Genomic DNA, 16,132 nt, shown 5'->3' on the forward strand with positions numbered 1-16,132 from the left:
TGGTATCAGGCAGGGATTCTCACTATCCTGTATGACCATACTTTCCCACTAAAAAATACACAGGAGACCCAAACAGTTAAAAAGGTAAAAGTTACACTACTTAATTAGTTTAGAGGAGTTGAACTTCTTTCTGTAGATCCCATTTTCAAAAAAGTGCCATCCAGATTACACTGGAATAGATTCTTCAACAAATTATAATAGTAGCAGCTCTGAGTTTGAAAAAGTCTGTTTCTTTAGGTGTCAGCACAATCTAGCTCTAAAAGAAAGCCTATCAGGAAGAAAACTATTTACTCCACACTATTCATTTAGACAGGCTGTTGATTTAAGCTCTGCTGCCCACATTTTAAATGTGGGCATTTAAAAGAACAGCGTAACTAAGGATATAGGCATAAGACAAAACAACCATCCACTTCTGGAAATGAACTCAGTCACAATAGCCAAAATTTGAAAGAAGTCAGTTATACAAAGCACTGTACTGTCTCACAGCCAGAAGCAAGGATTTTTCCTTTTTTGCACTGCAGGTAACTACTTAAAAATATTACATTTTCTTAGAAGTAGTACCATCATTCCACCTCCTCCCCTGCTACCAAAAAGAAGTCAAAATGTATTTGAACTATCTTCCACCTATCTCCTAACATACAGACCAGCACCTCTAAATCCTGAAGCCCTGATATCAGTGACCCACACAAAGATGTCCCTTTATATAGGTATGACATAGAAGAACAAGAACATAGGCTTGTTATGTTATTTTTAAACCAACTCTGAAGTCAAAAAGGATTTATTTCACTCTGCAGGCACGTTACACAATTCTACAATAAATGGACCATTCAGTCAATGCTCAACTTTTAACCTTCAGAAGTTTATTCATTGCTTTGTAAAAGTTTTGGGGGAAAGTAGTAGAAAAATAGGTTCAAGTATGCTTCCTAGCAACAGCAGTAAGAAAAAAGTATTTAAACCTCTCTTACTGCAAATCCTGCATAAATACTGTACAAAATACATGGTCACTACTATTTACCTGCAAGTCACTTCTGCAAGATGGTGCCTCAACTAACACATCTGTAAATGCTCAGCCTATGTGTAATGGGTAATGCAAAAGCTTTACAGCTCTTTTACTCTAGGCAGGGAAGGCACATCAGGAGTAGCTGCCTAAGGCAAGTAACATCTGCATCTTCAGTAAACTTGTTAACTTATAGAAAAAAATTATTAGAAGACATTGGTTTGAGACTCATGACTGCAGAAGTTCATTTAACCACACCAAAGTTCTGGGGCCTGATGTTGCAAAGACTTTTAAAAAGCCTGTGCATGGGAAGGCTGGAAAAGGTGAAGTCACAGAGTTAAAGTCACAAACCTACAAGTCACTTTAGAGAAAGCCCACGCCACCAGAAGAGGCAGGGACAGAAGGACGGTGAAATCAGGATACCGCACAAGTAAAACATGAAGAGCAGCATCCTAACACTGAGGACCTGCCACCAAGCATTATTTGACTGATGATGAAAAGAGCTTGTAGTACAGTAATTATTTCCAACTTGCAAAAAAGGAGACTACCAGTAACTTATCTCCCAAACCTACCACAAACTGCCAGCAGAAAAATACCGGATATATCACATATAATTATAACCTGTGCCACACAAGTGCGTGGAAGTTTAGATTTTACTTTGTTTACTGTGCACCTTGAAAGGACATGCAACTGCTTTGTAAGGATTATTCTGTTTACAACAGCCTACTGGAAAATGGACTCAGCATAGGCCATGTATCACATGTTTTCTTACTTCTCAGCAGTTTGTGAACTCCCTACAGCAGCAAGAACAGCTACTGAAGTAGGGTCTCTCACGCACATCTCAACAACCTCCACTGAAGGTACGAATTCTTAGTAGGTTGCTAGAAGATTAAACTGTAATAGGCTCGAAATAGATACAAGTCAGGTGTTAATACTAAAATTTGTTGCATTTTTTTACTGGTGTAAGATCAAAGTTTTTTACATTTTGTTTTTAACTAAGATCTGAAACAGACCCAGTAGAAAAAAAGATCAAACACAGAATGCTGCCATATCCACCTCTACTAAAATCGGAGAAAATAACTCCCTTTCCTGCTAGAACTGTGGACAATGACAGCAGCTCTCATTCAAAGCCATATGACAAATTCATCTAGTTGAAGAAATAGCTAAAAATGTTTAGGCACAGAAAGTGCTTAAACACAGAAAGGTTCTCAAGTAGCAGAGACTGTCCTCACAATAAAGACATCCCATATGGTAACTATTTTTAGACTGTTAAGTATCAGAGGTTACAGAAATCACATGGGTGTCTCCAAACCACCAGCTCCTCATCTGATTTTTTTATCTTTCACATATAGAAAAGGCAAGTTGGGATAATTTTTAGAACTAACATAGCTCAAACTCAAACATTGTGTCCTCTTTAAAGTGCATTTAGCTTCCATAACTAAACATCCTTTCTAGTAAGGACCTGAAAGGAAAGCAAGCCTGTAACTTCTGACAAAAATACCTAGAGCATTCAAAGCAGATCAACTGAGTTATATTTAAGCTGGTTCTAATTCACTGCAGCTGCATCTAATGAACCACAAAGAAAAGCTTATTGCTGCAATAAAAGCGACACAGCTTAGAGCTCAGTGGCTGAACACTCTCCAAGTTTCCAGCATCCTTCAGTTAGCTGTACTCAGTATCAGCTACTGAATGATCTCTGCACTGCAGATAAAACCAACACAGAGAACACACACGCACCCCCCCGCCCCCCGATTTGTAATCTCTTGGATACATTATCAAAGAGGCATCAGATAGGGTATGCTACCTGATATGTTCAGATGTTTGGTGGCAAAGAATGTCTGTGCTCCTTGATGCCTGAAGTACTCACAGAATCACAGAACAGTAGGGGTTGGAAGGGACCTCTGGAGATCATCCAGTCCAACCCCCTGCCAGAGCAGGGTCACCCAGAGCAGGGGGCACAGGAACGCATCCAGGTGGGTTTTGAATGTCTCCAGAGATGGAGACTCCACCACCTCTCTGGGCAGTTTGTGCCAGGGCTCTGCCACCCTCCAAGTAAAGAAGTTCCTCCTCATGTTTAGGTGGAACTTCCTGTGCTCAAGTTTGTGCCCATTACCTCTTCTCCTGTCCCCAAGCAGCACTGAGAAGAGCCTGGCCCCATCCTCTTGACACCCACCCTTTAAGTATTCATAAGCATTGATAAGATCCCCCCTCAGTCATTTTTTCTTTTCCAGACTGAAGAGACCCAAGTCCCTCAGCCTTTCTTTCTAAGAGAGATGTTCCAGCCCCCTCATCATCTTGGTGTAGCCCTTTGCTGCACCCTCTCCAGGAGTTCCCTGTCCCTCTTGAACCAGGGAGCCCAGAACTGGACACAGTACTCCAGGTGCAGCCTCACCAAGGCAGAGTAGAGGGGGAGGATGACCTCCCTCCACCTGCTGGCCACACTCTTCTTGGTGCTCCCCAGGATGCCATTGGCCTTCTTGGCCACAAGGGCACATTGCTGGCTCATGGTCATCCTGTTGTCCACCAGGACTCCCAGGTCTCTTTCCACTGAGCTGCTCTCCAGCAGGTCAGCCCCCAACCTGTCCTGGTGCATGGGGTTATTCCTCCCCAGGTGCAGCACCCCACACTTGCCCTTGTTGAATTTCATAAGGTTTCTCTTTGCCCAACTCTCCAACCTGTCCAGGTCTCTGAGTGGTGGCACAGCCTTCTGGTGTGTCAGCCACCCCCTCCCCAGCTTTGTGTCATCAGCAAACTTGCTGAGGGTGCACTCTGTCCCCTCATCCAGGTCATTGATGAATATATTGAAGAGGACTGGACCAAGTACTGACCCCTGGGGAACACCACTTGTCACTGACCTCCAGCTAGAGTCCGTGCCCCTAATCACAACCCTCCGAGCTCCCTCTTTCAACCAGTTTTCTATCCACCCTACTGTACATTCATCCAACCCACACTTCCTAAGCTTCCCTATGAGGATGCTGTGGGAGACAGTGTCGAAAGCCTTGCTGAAGTCAAGGTAGACAACATCCACTGCCCTCCCCTCATCTATCCATCCAGTCATTCCATCATAGGCGGCTATCAGATTAGGCTATCAGACATGGTTTCCCCTTGGTGAATCCGTGCTGAGTACTTCTGATAGCTTTCTTTTCCTCCACATGCCTTGAGATGATGTCCAGAACAAGCTTTTCCATCATCTTTCCAGGAATGGAGGTGTGGCTGACCAGCTTGTAGTTCCCTGTGTCCTCCTTCTTGCCCTTTTTGAAGACTGGAGTGACACTGGCTTTCCTCCAGTCCTCAGACACCTCGCCTGTTCTCACTTGCTTTAAACATAGAAAAACAGAAGTCCTTCTTTTAAAGGTAAGTCAAAGACTTCAACACAGGAGCTTGTGATCAACCACACTGAACTCTGATGAACAACCCAACCTGCATGCAGGACTTTCAAGTTCATCTTTCCAATAGGAGACTATGGGTGATCTAAAAATATCAGGTCTTGATGAAAGTTGGACAAATATTCTTAGGAACAGATCCATCCATTAGTTGTACACAGAGAAAAAATCAGTTAGGAGCTCCCACACAGAACTATGTGAAAGTTTTACTTCAAATGAACAGAAGTATACAGCACACACTAAGTCTAAGTGACAGATTACTAAACTCAAACTTAAGACTTTGGAACATTGTCAGTTCTCTCCACCAAGAACTTCTCAAACCTGAATTTGAGCAGTTCACTGGTAACAACTGGCCGTTGATATACCAGTATGTTTTTATGAAGCTTGCTGTTTAAGACCAGGGTTGTGTCAGGAAGTTCATCATATCCTCTTCCAAAATTTTGCTAGCATTTTTCCAGTCTTACAAAAACACTTCTGGTCTCCAGAGTGTCTCCTGACTGAGTCATTTGACTGCAAGTTATCCAGATCCAAATAGAACAGTACATAAAATACATAAAAACATACTAACTAATCTAAGTATTCAAGATTAAGTTAAATGCATTTACTTCATCTTCTACATCAGAAAGGGGAGAGGGAAGGGAGGGATGTGGTGCTGGAGAAGCTTCAGAAGCTACTCAATGTTTTCAGCTTTGACAAAGCCTGATCCAGGCCAGGTGCTTCAAAAAGCACTGTCTATATGAAAAAAAAAATCACTAAGATTAAAAGTCTCCCTTCTCTGATAACAGGAACGTGACACTTATGCTGAATACAAGAAACTTCACCAATTTACTCGACAGCTGCACTCTTTGTTTTCCAGTAGCATTTAACACGTGGAAAGATTCACAAATCCACTGGAGAGACACAGAATGAGGGAGGAACAAAAAGCATTTTCTTCTAGGATGTTTAACAATAAACTACTTTTTTGTGATACTGAGAACTTTGAGCTTTCTACTTCATTAGTCAAAGAAAATACAAAATTAGACAGCATCCTTAAACAAACCCTTCAGAAGGAAGCCGGATAAGCCTCAAGGAAAAGAGGTAGATCAACCACACACCAAGCTGTTATACACAGCAGCAGTGCTTTTAAACAAGTCTTCCAGCTGAGGAGGCCAACAGGTATTTAGAAGTATATTAGTAAACTGAAACACTACAGCCTAAGACTAGGATTGCTTCCCCAAGAATTGCTCTTGTATTTCTCTTGCCTTTTGATTTTTCACACAGCAGCGAAAGCATTTAATGTTCTATTCATCCAGAGTTTCAAAAAAATAATCTGTGAGCAATGCCTGTTCAGTGAAGCACTTCCTCATAGCTGACTTACACCACAGGTAGCAACTATTTCTTCCCCTACCACCCCCCCACAGGCTCCCAAAACCAACAGAAATACCGTTCTATGGGAAACAGTCTCTAAACAGTAAATGAGAAACTAATACAAAATGGTAGAGGAAAAAAACCCAAATCTATCCTTAGTTCCAATATTTTGAAAAACAGTAAGCGGTGCAGTCTCCCAACTGTCACACCAGTCTGTTACATTCTAATTTGCTTATGCAAAGTACAGATTGTTATATTTCTCTACAGAATCCACTACAGTAAGTGGATTAGCTACACAGCCTAACATTATTAGCAAGACTCTTCTCTGAAGCACTAAGAGGTATGACTCCGGGGGTGGATTTTTACATTTATTGAGACAGGTGGCAGAAAAGAAGCAGCAGGAATCTTTCAACAGACCTCAGAAAGTAGTAAGTGGTAGATGTGATTCGGCTGGCTGAGAGAGCACACTTGACAAGCAAGTGGAGAAAATGTGGCATCAATTGTTTTGCAAGCCTATCACAATTGGATTACCTGACCCACAATAAACTGCACCAGTGTAAGATGACCTAGCAGATTCTGTTCACCTCAGGGAGCAATCTCCTCCTGGGACTGCTTGTTCCTTCTGGTTTTCAGCAAAGTGTTCATGATTCAGTTATTCAACAGCACATAATCGTGGGATCTTGGGAGTCCATTATGGAGAGAAACACTCTTTCACCTCCATGAAATAAACTCCTTACCCCATGAAGCTGTGTCCCCTGAACACTGGGGCTAAACAAGACTGCAAAACAGAAAAAGAGTATTTTCCTAGCTAGAAACATGTGCTCCTGAAAGCACACACACAAACAAAGAACTGAAGGCTCAACACCTTAAGATTTTACTATTAATATTTACCAGAAGCTTCAAGAAGAGAAGGATGTCCCAAGTCAAAACTGACATAAAATGTTAAGCCGTATCAGTACATCAATACATGTGAGCTCTAGGATGCTAGGAGCCATACATTACACAGGATCTTTATTTCCAAGCCTTGCATATTTGAATGTTTCCTTTACCCCTTTTAAAAAGCTACCAGTTATCAATCCTTACAGCCTGCTATAGTCAGATATGCCTCAACAGCTTTTAGGAAGTGGGTTTTAGACACAGGCTAAGCATCCCAAGACTGTCGGTGTTACTGAGTGATCAAACAAGTCACTGCACCTAGAAAGAGCATGCCTCCATCCTGTCTGGAAACAGGGACTGTCCACACCATACTTCCCCTAACTAGAGGGCTTTGGAGAGCTTTCTAAACTTAGTCTTGTTACTAAGTGAAAAAAGACTAAAGTCCTAGTAAGGGACATCAGTATTTAATCCCGTGGTCACCAGCAAAAAGCAGAATTCAGCAACAAAAACAGTCAAACACAAACTTACTAACTGAATTTTAGTTACTATATAAGATTTCAGAATCCATGCACAAAGGTCAGAAAAGAGACCTTCTACCTGCAACCCTGATTTCGCAGACCCTGCCATCTTTCAACTCCCACAGCTGCTTCAGCTGTAACATCTGTTTTCCATTCAGCTCACTAAAGTATCATATACACTATTCTTAGAATTACTGATCAACTAATCACAGAATCAGACTGTTTGAGGTTGGAAGTGACCTCTGGAGATCATCTGGTCCAACTCACCTGCTCAAACAGGGCCACCTAGAAGCAGCTGCCCAGGACCACGTCCAGCCAGGTTTTGAGCATCTCCAAAGTGGAACACTCCACCCTCTCTCTGGGCAACCTGTGTCAATGCTCAGTCACCCTCACAATAAAGAGTGTTTCCTGGTGGTCAGACGGAGCCTCCTGTGCTTTAGTTCATGCCCATTGCCTCTGGTCCTGTCACTGGGCACCACTGCAACAAGCGTGGCTCCATCCTCTATGCACCTCCCTGCATGTATTTATGTATATGTTAATGAGATGCCCCTGAGCTTTCTCTTCTCTAGACTAAACAGCCCCAGCTCTCAGCCTTTCATCACAAGAGAGATGCTCCGGTCCCTTCATCATCTTCATTACCCTTCGTTAGGCTCTCTCCACTATGTTCATGTCTCTCCTGAACTCGGGAGACCAGAAGAGTGTACATATCTAGGCATAAGCCAGGCAGAAGTTTTGTTAAATAGATAGTTAAATTTGTTTCATTCCTAATAACTAAACACAGAAACCTACCTCAAGAATTTGAACAAGAACAAAACAAGTTGGAAGTATATCAATGGATATGAAACCCTATCTATGTAAGATACCACTGGCTGCTAACTTAGTACTTTAGTAAAATCTACACCAGTCTGTCTGCAACAGACTTAACCCTCCACTATCACTCCCAAACAATTTCATGGTCAGAGCATTTTGGTCAAGTTTTGAAGAGTTATTAACTTAAGGAGACTGTTCCTATTTCTAAGTGACTTTAAGTAATTTTCTAACTTTCCACTGTGAGTAAAAGTCATTTGAAGCCCTCCTCCGTCATGACAGCTAGAGTATTTCCCATTTCAGTGGCTTGACAAAGAACCAAAAATCAAAAAAAAAAAAACTGAATCAAAAAAATAGCAATCCCCACGATACATTTGCAAAGAGTTTCCTTGAAAGATAGGCAGAATTACAGGGAGATCTGACTTCAGTTATTTATGATGCAAACCCTAGGTAGATACCATGACCCAGGAGATTATGTTCAAGTTTGGTAAGACATTCATCCAAAATCTCATTTCTCCCATTTCTGGGATGCTGTGAAAGCATTTCATTGATGCCACACGAGAGATCCATCTGTACCTTGGGTACTGTGCTAAGTCTCAGAGCTCATCAATGACCACTTGCATCTTTACAGGCAGTACATACACAAAAAGATACGAATCATGAAGACAGAAAAGCCCCATAGTTCTGTGGCTAATTACCCAGAACACTACCACCTGGAACACTCAACAACCTTGCAGTTCTCTCTTCATCTTTTTCATACCAATAATCCCTGAAGATCCACCTGCAACACACTCCAAAGGCAACTTTCTTCACACCTGAAGTTTCAGAAGTCCAAACCATGTAATGTTTGCATGAAAATGGGAAATCCCAAGTTGACAGTGATAAGCAGTAGCCATACATAGTCATCAGAAGTGTCATGGTTTGGGCTGGGCACTAAAACAAGCGACAGATGCTCTCCAACTTCTCTCCAAGTGAGAGAAGAATGAGAGAGAGAGACTTATGAGTTGAAAAGAAACAAAACTACTTCAATGAAATAATAATAAAATAATAAAAATAAAAGACAACAATGTTACTAAGAAAATAATGAAATATATACAATATATACAAAACTGCATTTAGCTCCCACAGGATCACAATCACATCATCAGCAGGCACAGGGAAAGTCACAGACTGGACTCAGTGACAGATGGGAACTGGATTCTGGATCTGGATTCATGAACACGCAGATCGGGATCAAACGCAGAAAAACAGGGTCCTCCTTGGAAGCCAGCCACTGAAGAAAGAGGCTGACCCATTTGACCTCTCAGCTTTTATACCGAGCATGATGCAGATGGGACGGAATACTCTGTTGGTCAGTTCTGGGTCACCTCTCCTGTCCGCTCCTCCCCGCAGGTGTGACCCCTCTATGCTTTTCCACTTCTAACCCTCCAATAGGGCAAATAAGTTAGCTGATCTTGGTTGTTATAGCAGTAGAGTATAAACAGGAGCCTCTCTGCATACCATTCCTTGGTATTCACTATAAACATCAGGCCTTATCCGCTAGAAGTGGAGATTGTCTGAAAAATATGCCATTAATTTCAGAGAATGCAGCTAGTTTCAAGACAGTTAGCAGAAAAGTAAAATTACTGAAAAGAAAATTGGTTCTCTTACCTCAAACCAGGACTAAAAGTTACTGATAATTACAAGCATCATCAGTTTATGTCTCAAATCTAAGGCAAACCATTTGCTTCCTGGCATTGCTCCAATAAACCTGTGGCACATTAAATGCTGCAACAGACAAGCTGTTTCTTCAAGCAGGTTTCCTTTAATCTTTCATACACCAGTACCAATTCTGGCAGATAAACTGTCAGATAAGAAACTTCTAGGTTTCCCTTTCTATTCTCTGTGAAAAAAGAATCTCATTTTAAAAACAGTTGCTTTCATCAGGAGACAACTGGAGTTCAAAAATAATGAGGTCCAGCCCCATCTTTATTCTAGCTTTTAAAACAAGTATTTCCAGACTACCTGCTTCTCTTCAGAAATTGTGTGCATTCAATACCAAGTTTTGACACACCAGATACTTACACAGAACACTGTGCACCATACCACCTGGCTTCTGAAGAGAAACTTGACCTCAGAAAAAAATAAATAAAGGAAAAACAAAACTGTGCCAGGCTGTGTCAACATGCTACATCAACTTCAATTTACCACCCTACCCAATCCCTTTTATTAAATCAGTTTTTCAAGTAATTTTCATGCATCAAATATTACACTGCCATTCAAATTTGTTTATACTGAATTTCTTTCAATCCATTAACTCAGTGAGCTAAACCCTTACCTTCCTCCTCAGCACAATCTGTCATACAGGGGTAACACTGTCTCACAACCAGGAAATCTCACATAATGAATGATTCAAGCTTATTGGAAGTGTTAATGGGCATGAAGCACAAAATAGTAACTTTTTCTTTAGCTCATAACACACTTCATTTTTGTACAGATTGCCAAAGTGCTTTTAATTCTATTTTCTGTTCTTTGCACCAGCTTAGCTCAACTGGTACACAGGACACAAAGTTTTGGCACAGAATGAAGTTATTTAAACAGTGACAGTTACACACAACCTAAAACAGATGGCCGGTTCTCCTGTGAGTTTAAGACTTAAGAGAAAGAGCCATGCAAGCCTGGGTGTGCTCACTAGGCCTGTTTTTCTGATAAGCCAGGGAACTTATTGAACCTGCCAACTGCAGGTATTGCTCTAAAGCTGTAAGTCTAGTGGACTTAGAAAGACCACCGTACACAGGTTCCGCCTGTCTTCTACCTTTTCATCACCGTCTTCTACTACATAAATAGATGCCAGACATCTGCTGCTTTTTCTACTCAAAAGAAACAATTTCAGTCAAAACCTGTTAAAGCGCAGAGTTCCTATTTGGGCCACAAAAGCTAAGCCGTCCAACATCCATTGAGTCAGCCAACACAAGAGTTTCTGTCCAAAGTGCTTCAGTCTTGCTCAAACCATACAAACACCAGCTCCAGTTCAAACTTTGGTCCACTAAGGACAAAGACTCTTGGGATTTTTCTTTCTCACACGAAACCAGTCCAGAATCTATGATATTTTCTATATACTCTACCCAGAGATACTTCTAACCATCATGCCTTTGGTACACTAGAACGCTTCTCCCACAGATCTTGTCAGTGGCTAAACTTGTCAAAATAGATCCCTTTTACAGAAATGACATTGTGTAGCACTACAAAACCTTCTTGCTGAGCTCATTGACTTCTGACAGTTTATTTTTGTCCTTTATTTAGAAATCATTCAAATTGAGATGAGGAAATGCTTGAGTTTGTCAAAAATAGGAGAGTGATGCTAGAGAACTGGCTCAGAAAAGTAAGATATTTAGCTATTTCTGTAACAAGAAAATTATTACCTTTAACATTATCTGATTTTTGTTGGTACATCAGTTCAAAGTCATCACGTAGCACCCTCGATGCCAAACACAAGGAAAAAGAAGAGCAAACACCAGAAACAAAAGGTAAATGCCAGCATGCAAATAAAAAAATTCACAGAACATTACAAACAAGGATTTCTTCCGTTAGCTCTCAGCTACAACACAAACTTACCAAAAGAAACAGTCTAAATAAGTACCTACTACAATTTCAGGTTCCACTAGAATCCAAGTGGTCCTGCATGCAGGTAGAACTCTTAAACTTACTTATTAGCAGTAAAGCCCAAACACAAAGGGAACAAGAGTTTCTCTAACAAGTCTGTAAAGTACTATGCAGATGGAAGACTTCCTCCCCACAAAACCCAAAAGGTGGCAGAAATGATGTGGAGACAGCTGTGGCAAAGGTCTATCTTGAGATTTAGCAATAGATTCTACAGACGCAAAGACAACAAGGTTAGCACACATTTACTGCGCCATCAGTTGTCTTTAGTCTTCACTGGTTTAGTAAATGCTGCTGATGATGATGAATAATGCACTTTACTCCTCTTCTACAATACTAGAGTTGGCCTTTTTCCCCCTGTACAACAGCAGTGTAAACTGTTGCTTAGACAGTGCAAGGTTCCTCCCCTAAAGGTTAGAGATGAAAAGCAAACTCTAGACATTGTTTGTTACTTGGCATTCTGTACTACTGTATTGGTTACTGGCATTCTGTAGTCAAAAAGACCTTCATCCTCCTACCAGACACATTCTTTTAACCAAGTCCCCAATATGACAACTTAGCCAGTATTGCACACCCAGAGCTTTCCCAAAACCAGATCTCCAGTAACTATTGCTTCCTTCTCATGCAACTCACAATATAGAAAGCAGATTACAAAAAAAACATTAATTTCAAAAAGAACACTTAATAATGCACTCTATACCATAGCAAGTCTCCAGCAACAGCTTAACAGACTGCAGAGGAAACAAAAGAGTAAATACCCATGGTGTAACACAGGATTCTGAACTACTGACCAAGTTGCATCTTTAAACACAAGGATATTAACTGCTTTTAGATAAGATGGAAAGCATGGTAACTTCTCAGTCAGAAAAATTTAGTTTGAGGATCTTTACTTCATAGCTCTTTTTGTTGATGATGATAAGAAGTGTAAAAAGCAGAACTAAAAACAGCCAGTGAAAACAGGCTCTTAAAAATCAAGCACTTAAATCTTAATATAGAGGGAGGAAAAAGCATTCTAAGCATTTTTTAAAACGCTAACAAGCTGGCTGATTACACAATGTGTACTTTAAGACTGCAGAAGTTAATTCAACTTACCAGCATTGCTAGAGACTTAGATCAATGGAAAAAGAAAGGCAGATGGAAGACCATGAAAAATATGGGCCTGCTGCTGAATGGGGAACCTGGTGACAATGGACATGGAAGAGGCTGAGATAGTCTATGCCTTCTTCACCTTGATCTTTACTGGTAACATCAGTACAAGTGCCAAATGGAGGGGAGTAAAGAAGACTGAGACAGACTCCTTTCAGAAGTACACAGTGTCACGACAACATATTACATTTAAACATATGAAAGGTTATTCACTCAGTGAACATGGACAGCACTGAACAGCTTGCCCATAGAGCATACAGACTCTCTCTGGGCAGAGCAGGAGAAATCCAAAACCCAACTGGACATTGTCCTGGGCAGCCTGCTCTAGGTTGACCCTGCTTTAAACTGAGGGTTGAACCAGAAAAATCTCCTGAGGTGCCTGCCAACTTCTGCAATTCTAAAACATTTCAGTCAGTAATATAATTGATTAACTCATTGATTTACCTTTGACAGTTTTTAATGGACTAAAAAAGCTAAATTATGCGGTAGAGGGCTGTTGACCACTAGCGCCAGCTCTCATCATTAAAACAGCATTGAACACAAGCAGAATACATTACACATCTGCATCAATTCTGTTTTCTCACAATTGAGAAGACAGTTACTGAGAAGTTTCCACCATCCATATGTGGTGGAAACTTATGGATCCATCATGTAGTCATCCTATTATTCTACCTGCAATAACAAATAAGAGTTCATTTATACTACATTTCATTAACATTCAAATGCACTTGCAGGTACAGGAATACATTATGTTAAATCTACACATCAATTTTTACCTTCCACAATTGTGTCAACAGCAACAATACTTAACAGGCAAGAGAAGGCAGTGAGAAAGAAGGGGGAGAGAGACTTAAGCAGTATCCGAGACCTAAATTCACAGCCAAGGTCATGCTATTAGTAAAGTTCCAAACTATTACTGTGTTAAAATCCATATGAATGTTGGGGAAAACAAAGATGGCATATCACCATTCTGTGGATGGACTGACACCTTTAAGGTGTCCCTTACAGAAACTACCAACAGTAAAGCAAAGGATATACTTGTGTTAACCACCTCAAATGGAGACAGAATTCACACACAAGATTCCAGAAAAATTACTTGGCAGAGTAGCACTCAACATTTCAAATATTAGCTCAATACTGCTTACTACACACTCACTAGATTACAAGTCTTTACAAATGTCATGGTTTTAGCTGGACTGGCCAATCAGAATGACAGATGCCCCCCCCACCCGCCACACACACACTCCTCTCCGAAGAGAGGAGAGGAAGAGATAAGGAGATTTACAAGTTTAGAAAAAGAACTAAACTACTTTAATTAAAATATTAATAAATAATGAAATAATAAATAATAATAAAATAAAATAATAAAAAGTGTACAATATATACAAAACCATATCCAGCTCCCAGGATGACAATTGCATCACCAGCAGACACAGAGAAAGTCCCAGACTGGAGTCAGCAACACACAGGAGCAGGATTCCAGATGTGGAGTCAGGAATGCTCGGATCGGGATCAAAGGCAGAAGAACAGACAGGGTCCTCCTCAGACATCAGCCGCTGAAGAAAGAGAGCTGACCTTTTGATCCCTCAGCTTTTATACTGAGTGTAATGCAGATCATAGAATCACAGAATGTGTTGGGTTGGAAGAGACCTTTAAAGGCCATCTAGTCCAACACCCCTGCAGTAAACAGGGACATCTTCAACTAGATCAGGTTGCTCAGAGCCTCATCAGGCCTGGCCTTGAATGTCTCCAGGGATGGGGCCTCCACCACCCCTCTGGGCAACCTGTGCCAGTGTCTCACCACCCTCAGTGTAAAGAACTTCTTCCTAATGTCTAATCTAAACCTACCCCGCTCAAGACAGGGCAGTATTTCCCAGGGTCCTCCTTTTTACCCTTTTTAAAAATGGGTGCAATGTTTCCCTTTTTCCTATCACCAGGGACTTCACCTGACTGCCACGACTTTTCAAATATCATTGAGAGTGGCTTGGCAACTACATCAACCAATTCCCTCAGGACTCTGGGGTGCATCTCACCAGGTCCCATAGCCTTGTATATGTCCAGGTTCCTCAGGTGGTCACGAATCCTGTCTTCACTTACAGTGGGAGGGCCTTTGTCCCGCAGGTCCCTGTCCTGCAGTCCTTCAACTTGCGAGGCGTGAGGAGAGAGGCTGGCAGTGAAGACCAAGGCAAAAAAGTTGTTGAGAACCTCAGCCTTCTCCTCATCTGTTGCTACTAGTTTGCCATTCTTGGTCCTCAGGGAGGGTATGCTTTCTTTAACCTTCCTTTTCTGGTTGACATACCTGTAGAATCCCTTCTTGTTATTCTTAGCATCCCTTGCCAAGTTCAGCTCCAGTCACACCTTGGCTTTCCTGACCTCATCCCTACATAACAGGGCAGCATCCCTATACTCTTCTCAGGACAGCCTGAAGCTGCTTGAACTGTCTGTGCAGTTCCTTCTTGCCTTTTAGTTTGACCATCAGGTCCCAACTCAGTCATGCTGGTCTCCTCCCTTTCTTGCTTGATTTCTTACACCTGGGGACTGAGAGCTCTTGTACTCTATGGAAAGCATCCTTGAAGATCTGCCAGCTCTGTTCTGCACCCTTGTCCTTGAGGACTATTTCTCAGGGGCTCTTATTGACTAACTCCTTGAAGAGACAGAGCAGATGGGCTGGAATACCCTGTTGGTCAGTTTTGGGTCACCTGTCTTGTCTGCTCCTTCCTGCAGGTGGGACCCCTCTATGCTTTCCCACTTCCAACCCTCTAATGGGGCAAATAGTGAAGTCACCTGACCTTGGTTTTTATAGCAGTAAGTATAAGCAAGAGCCTCTGTGCCTACCATTCCTTGGTATAATCAGGTCTTATCACTCAAAGTGAACAGTTTCTGAACAATATGCTGTTAATTTCAGAGTTTAGTCAGTTAGAAGAGGCCCACCTAAAAAGTAAAATTACAAAACTGAAAAATTGGTTCTGTTTTGCCTCAAACCAGGACAACAAAGTCTTCCACTTACCATGCAATTCCATTCCTGTTTATCGCAAAAAATACACTAGAAAGTGGTCCAGGACAACAGTGTTCTGAATAGTACCTTAAAGCATCCCACCTACGCTCAGGAGAATACCCCATTTTATCTAGTAAGTGCCATTTTTTCCCCAACCATAAATAGGTAAGTAAAAGCAAGACCTGTGTCAAGACACTGTTTCTTTCAAAGGAGTCCTGCCAACACTACCCTTACCCTCAGTGCACTCAATGAATTAACAGACTTAAAAAAGTTTGAGAAATAAAGGTTTATGCTTCAAAATTTTTTAATAAAGATACAACTCCTGATATATCAAATTGGTGTATCTCCCTAATTCTGTTCTGACATTTCTACTGCACAGTCTACCTCCTCAAGGCTGTTTGTGACAGCTTCCTTATCAACTTGA

At 41.4% G+C, this 16,132-nt stretch overlaps 1 protein-coding gene across 25 annotated transcripts in view; it reads right to left on the reverse strand.

Moving 5' to 3' along the window:
* ELAVL2 (ELAV like RNA binding protein 2) overlaps positions 1–16,132 on the reverse strand; it is a 104,052-nt gene that overhangs the window by 66,027 nt on the left and 21,893 nt on the right. For 2 of the 25 annotated variants that reach the window (XM_063320285.1, XM_063320283.1), the window contains exon 1: positions 11,330–11,471. The exons of 21 other annotated variants lie outside the window; for them this stretch is intronic. In XM_063320285.1, the coding sequence (XP_063176355.1) occupies positions 11,330–11,360 (31 nt within the window). In that variant the 5' untranslated portion in view covers positions 11,361–11,471. Of the gene's footprint in view, positions 1–11,329; positions 11,472–16,132 lie in introns of those variants that run through there. 2 more of the 25 variants (XM_063320282.1, XM_063320281.1) reach the window with 1 other exon arrangement.

The sequence above is a fragment of the Chroicocephalus ridibundus genome, chromosome Z, assembly GCF_963924245.1.
Source record: "Chroicocephalus ridibundus chromosome Z, bChrRid1.1, whole genome shotgun sequence".
Classification (NCBI taxonomy): Eukaryota; Metazoa; Chordata; class Aves; order Charadriiformes; family Laridae; genus Chroicocephalus; species Chroicocephalus ridibundus.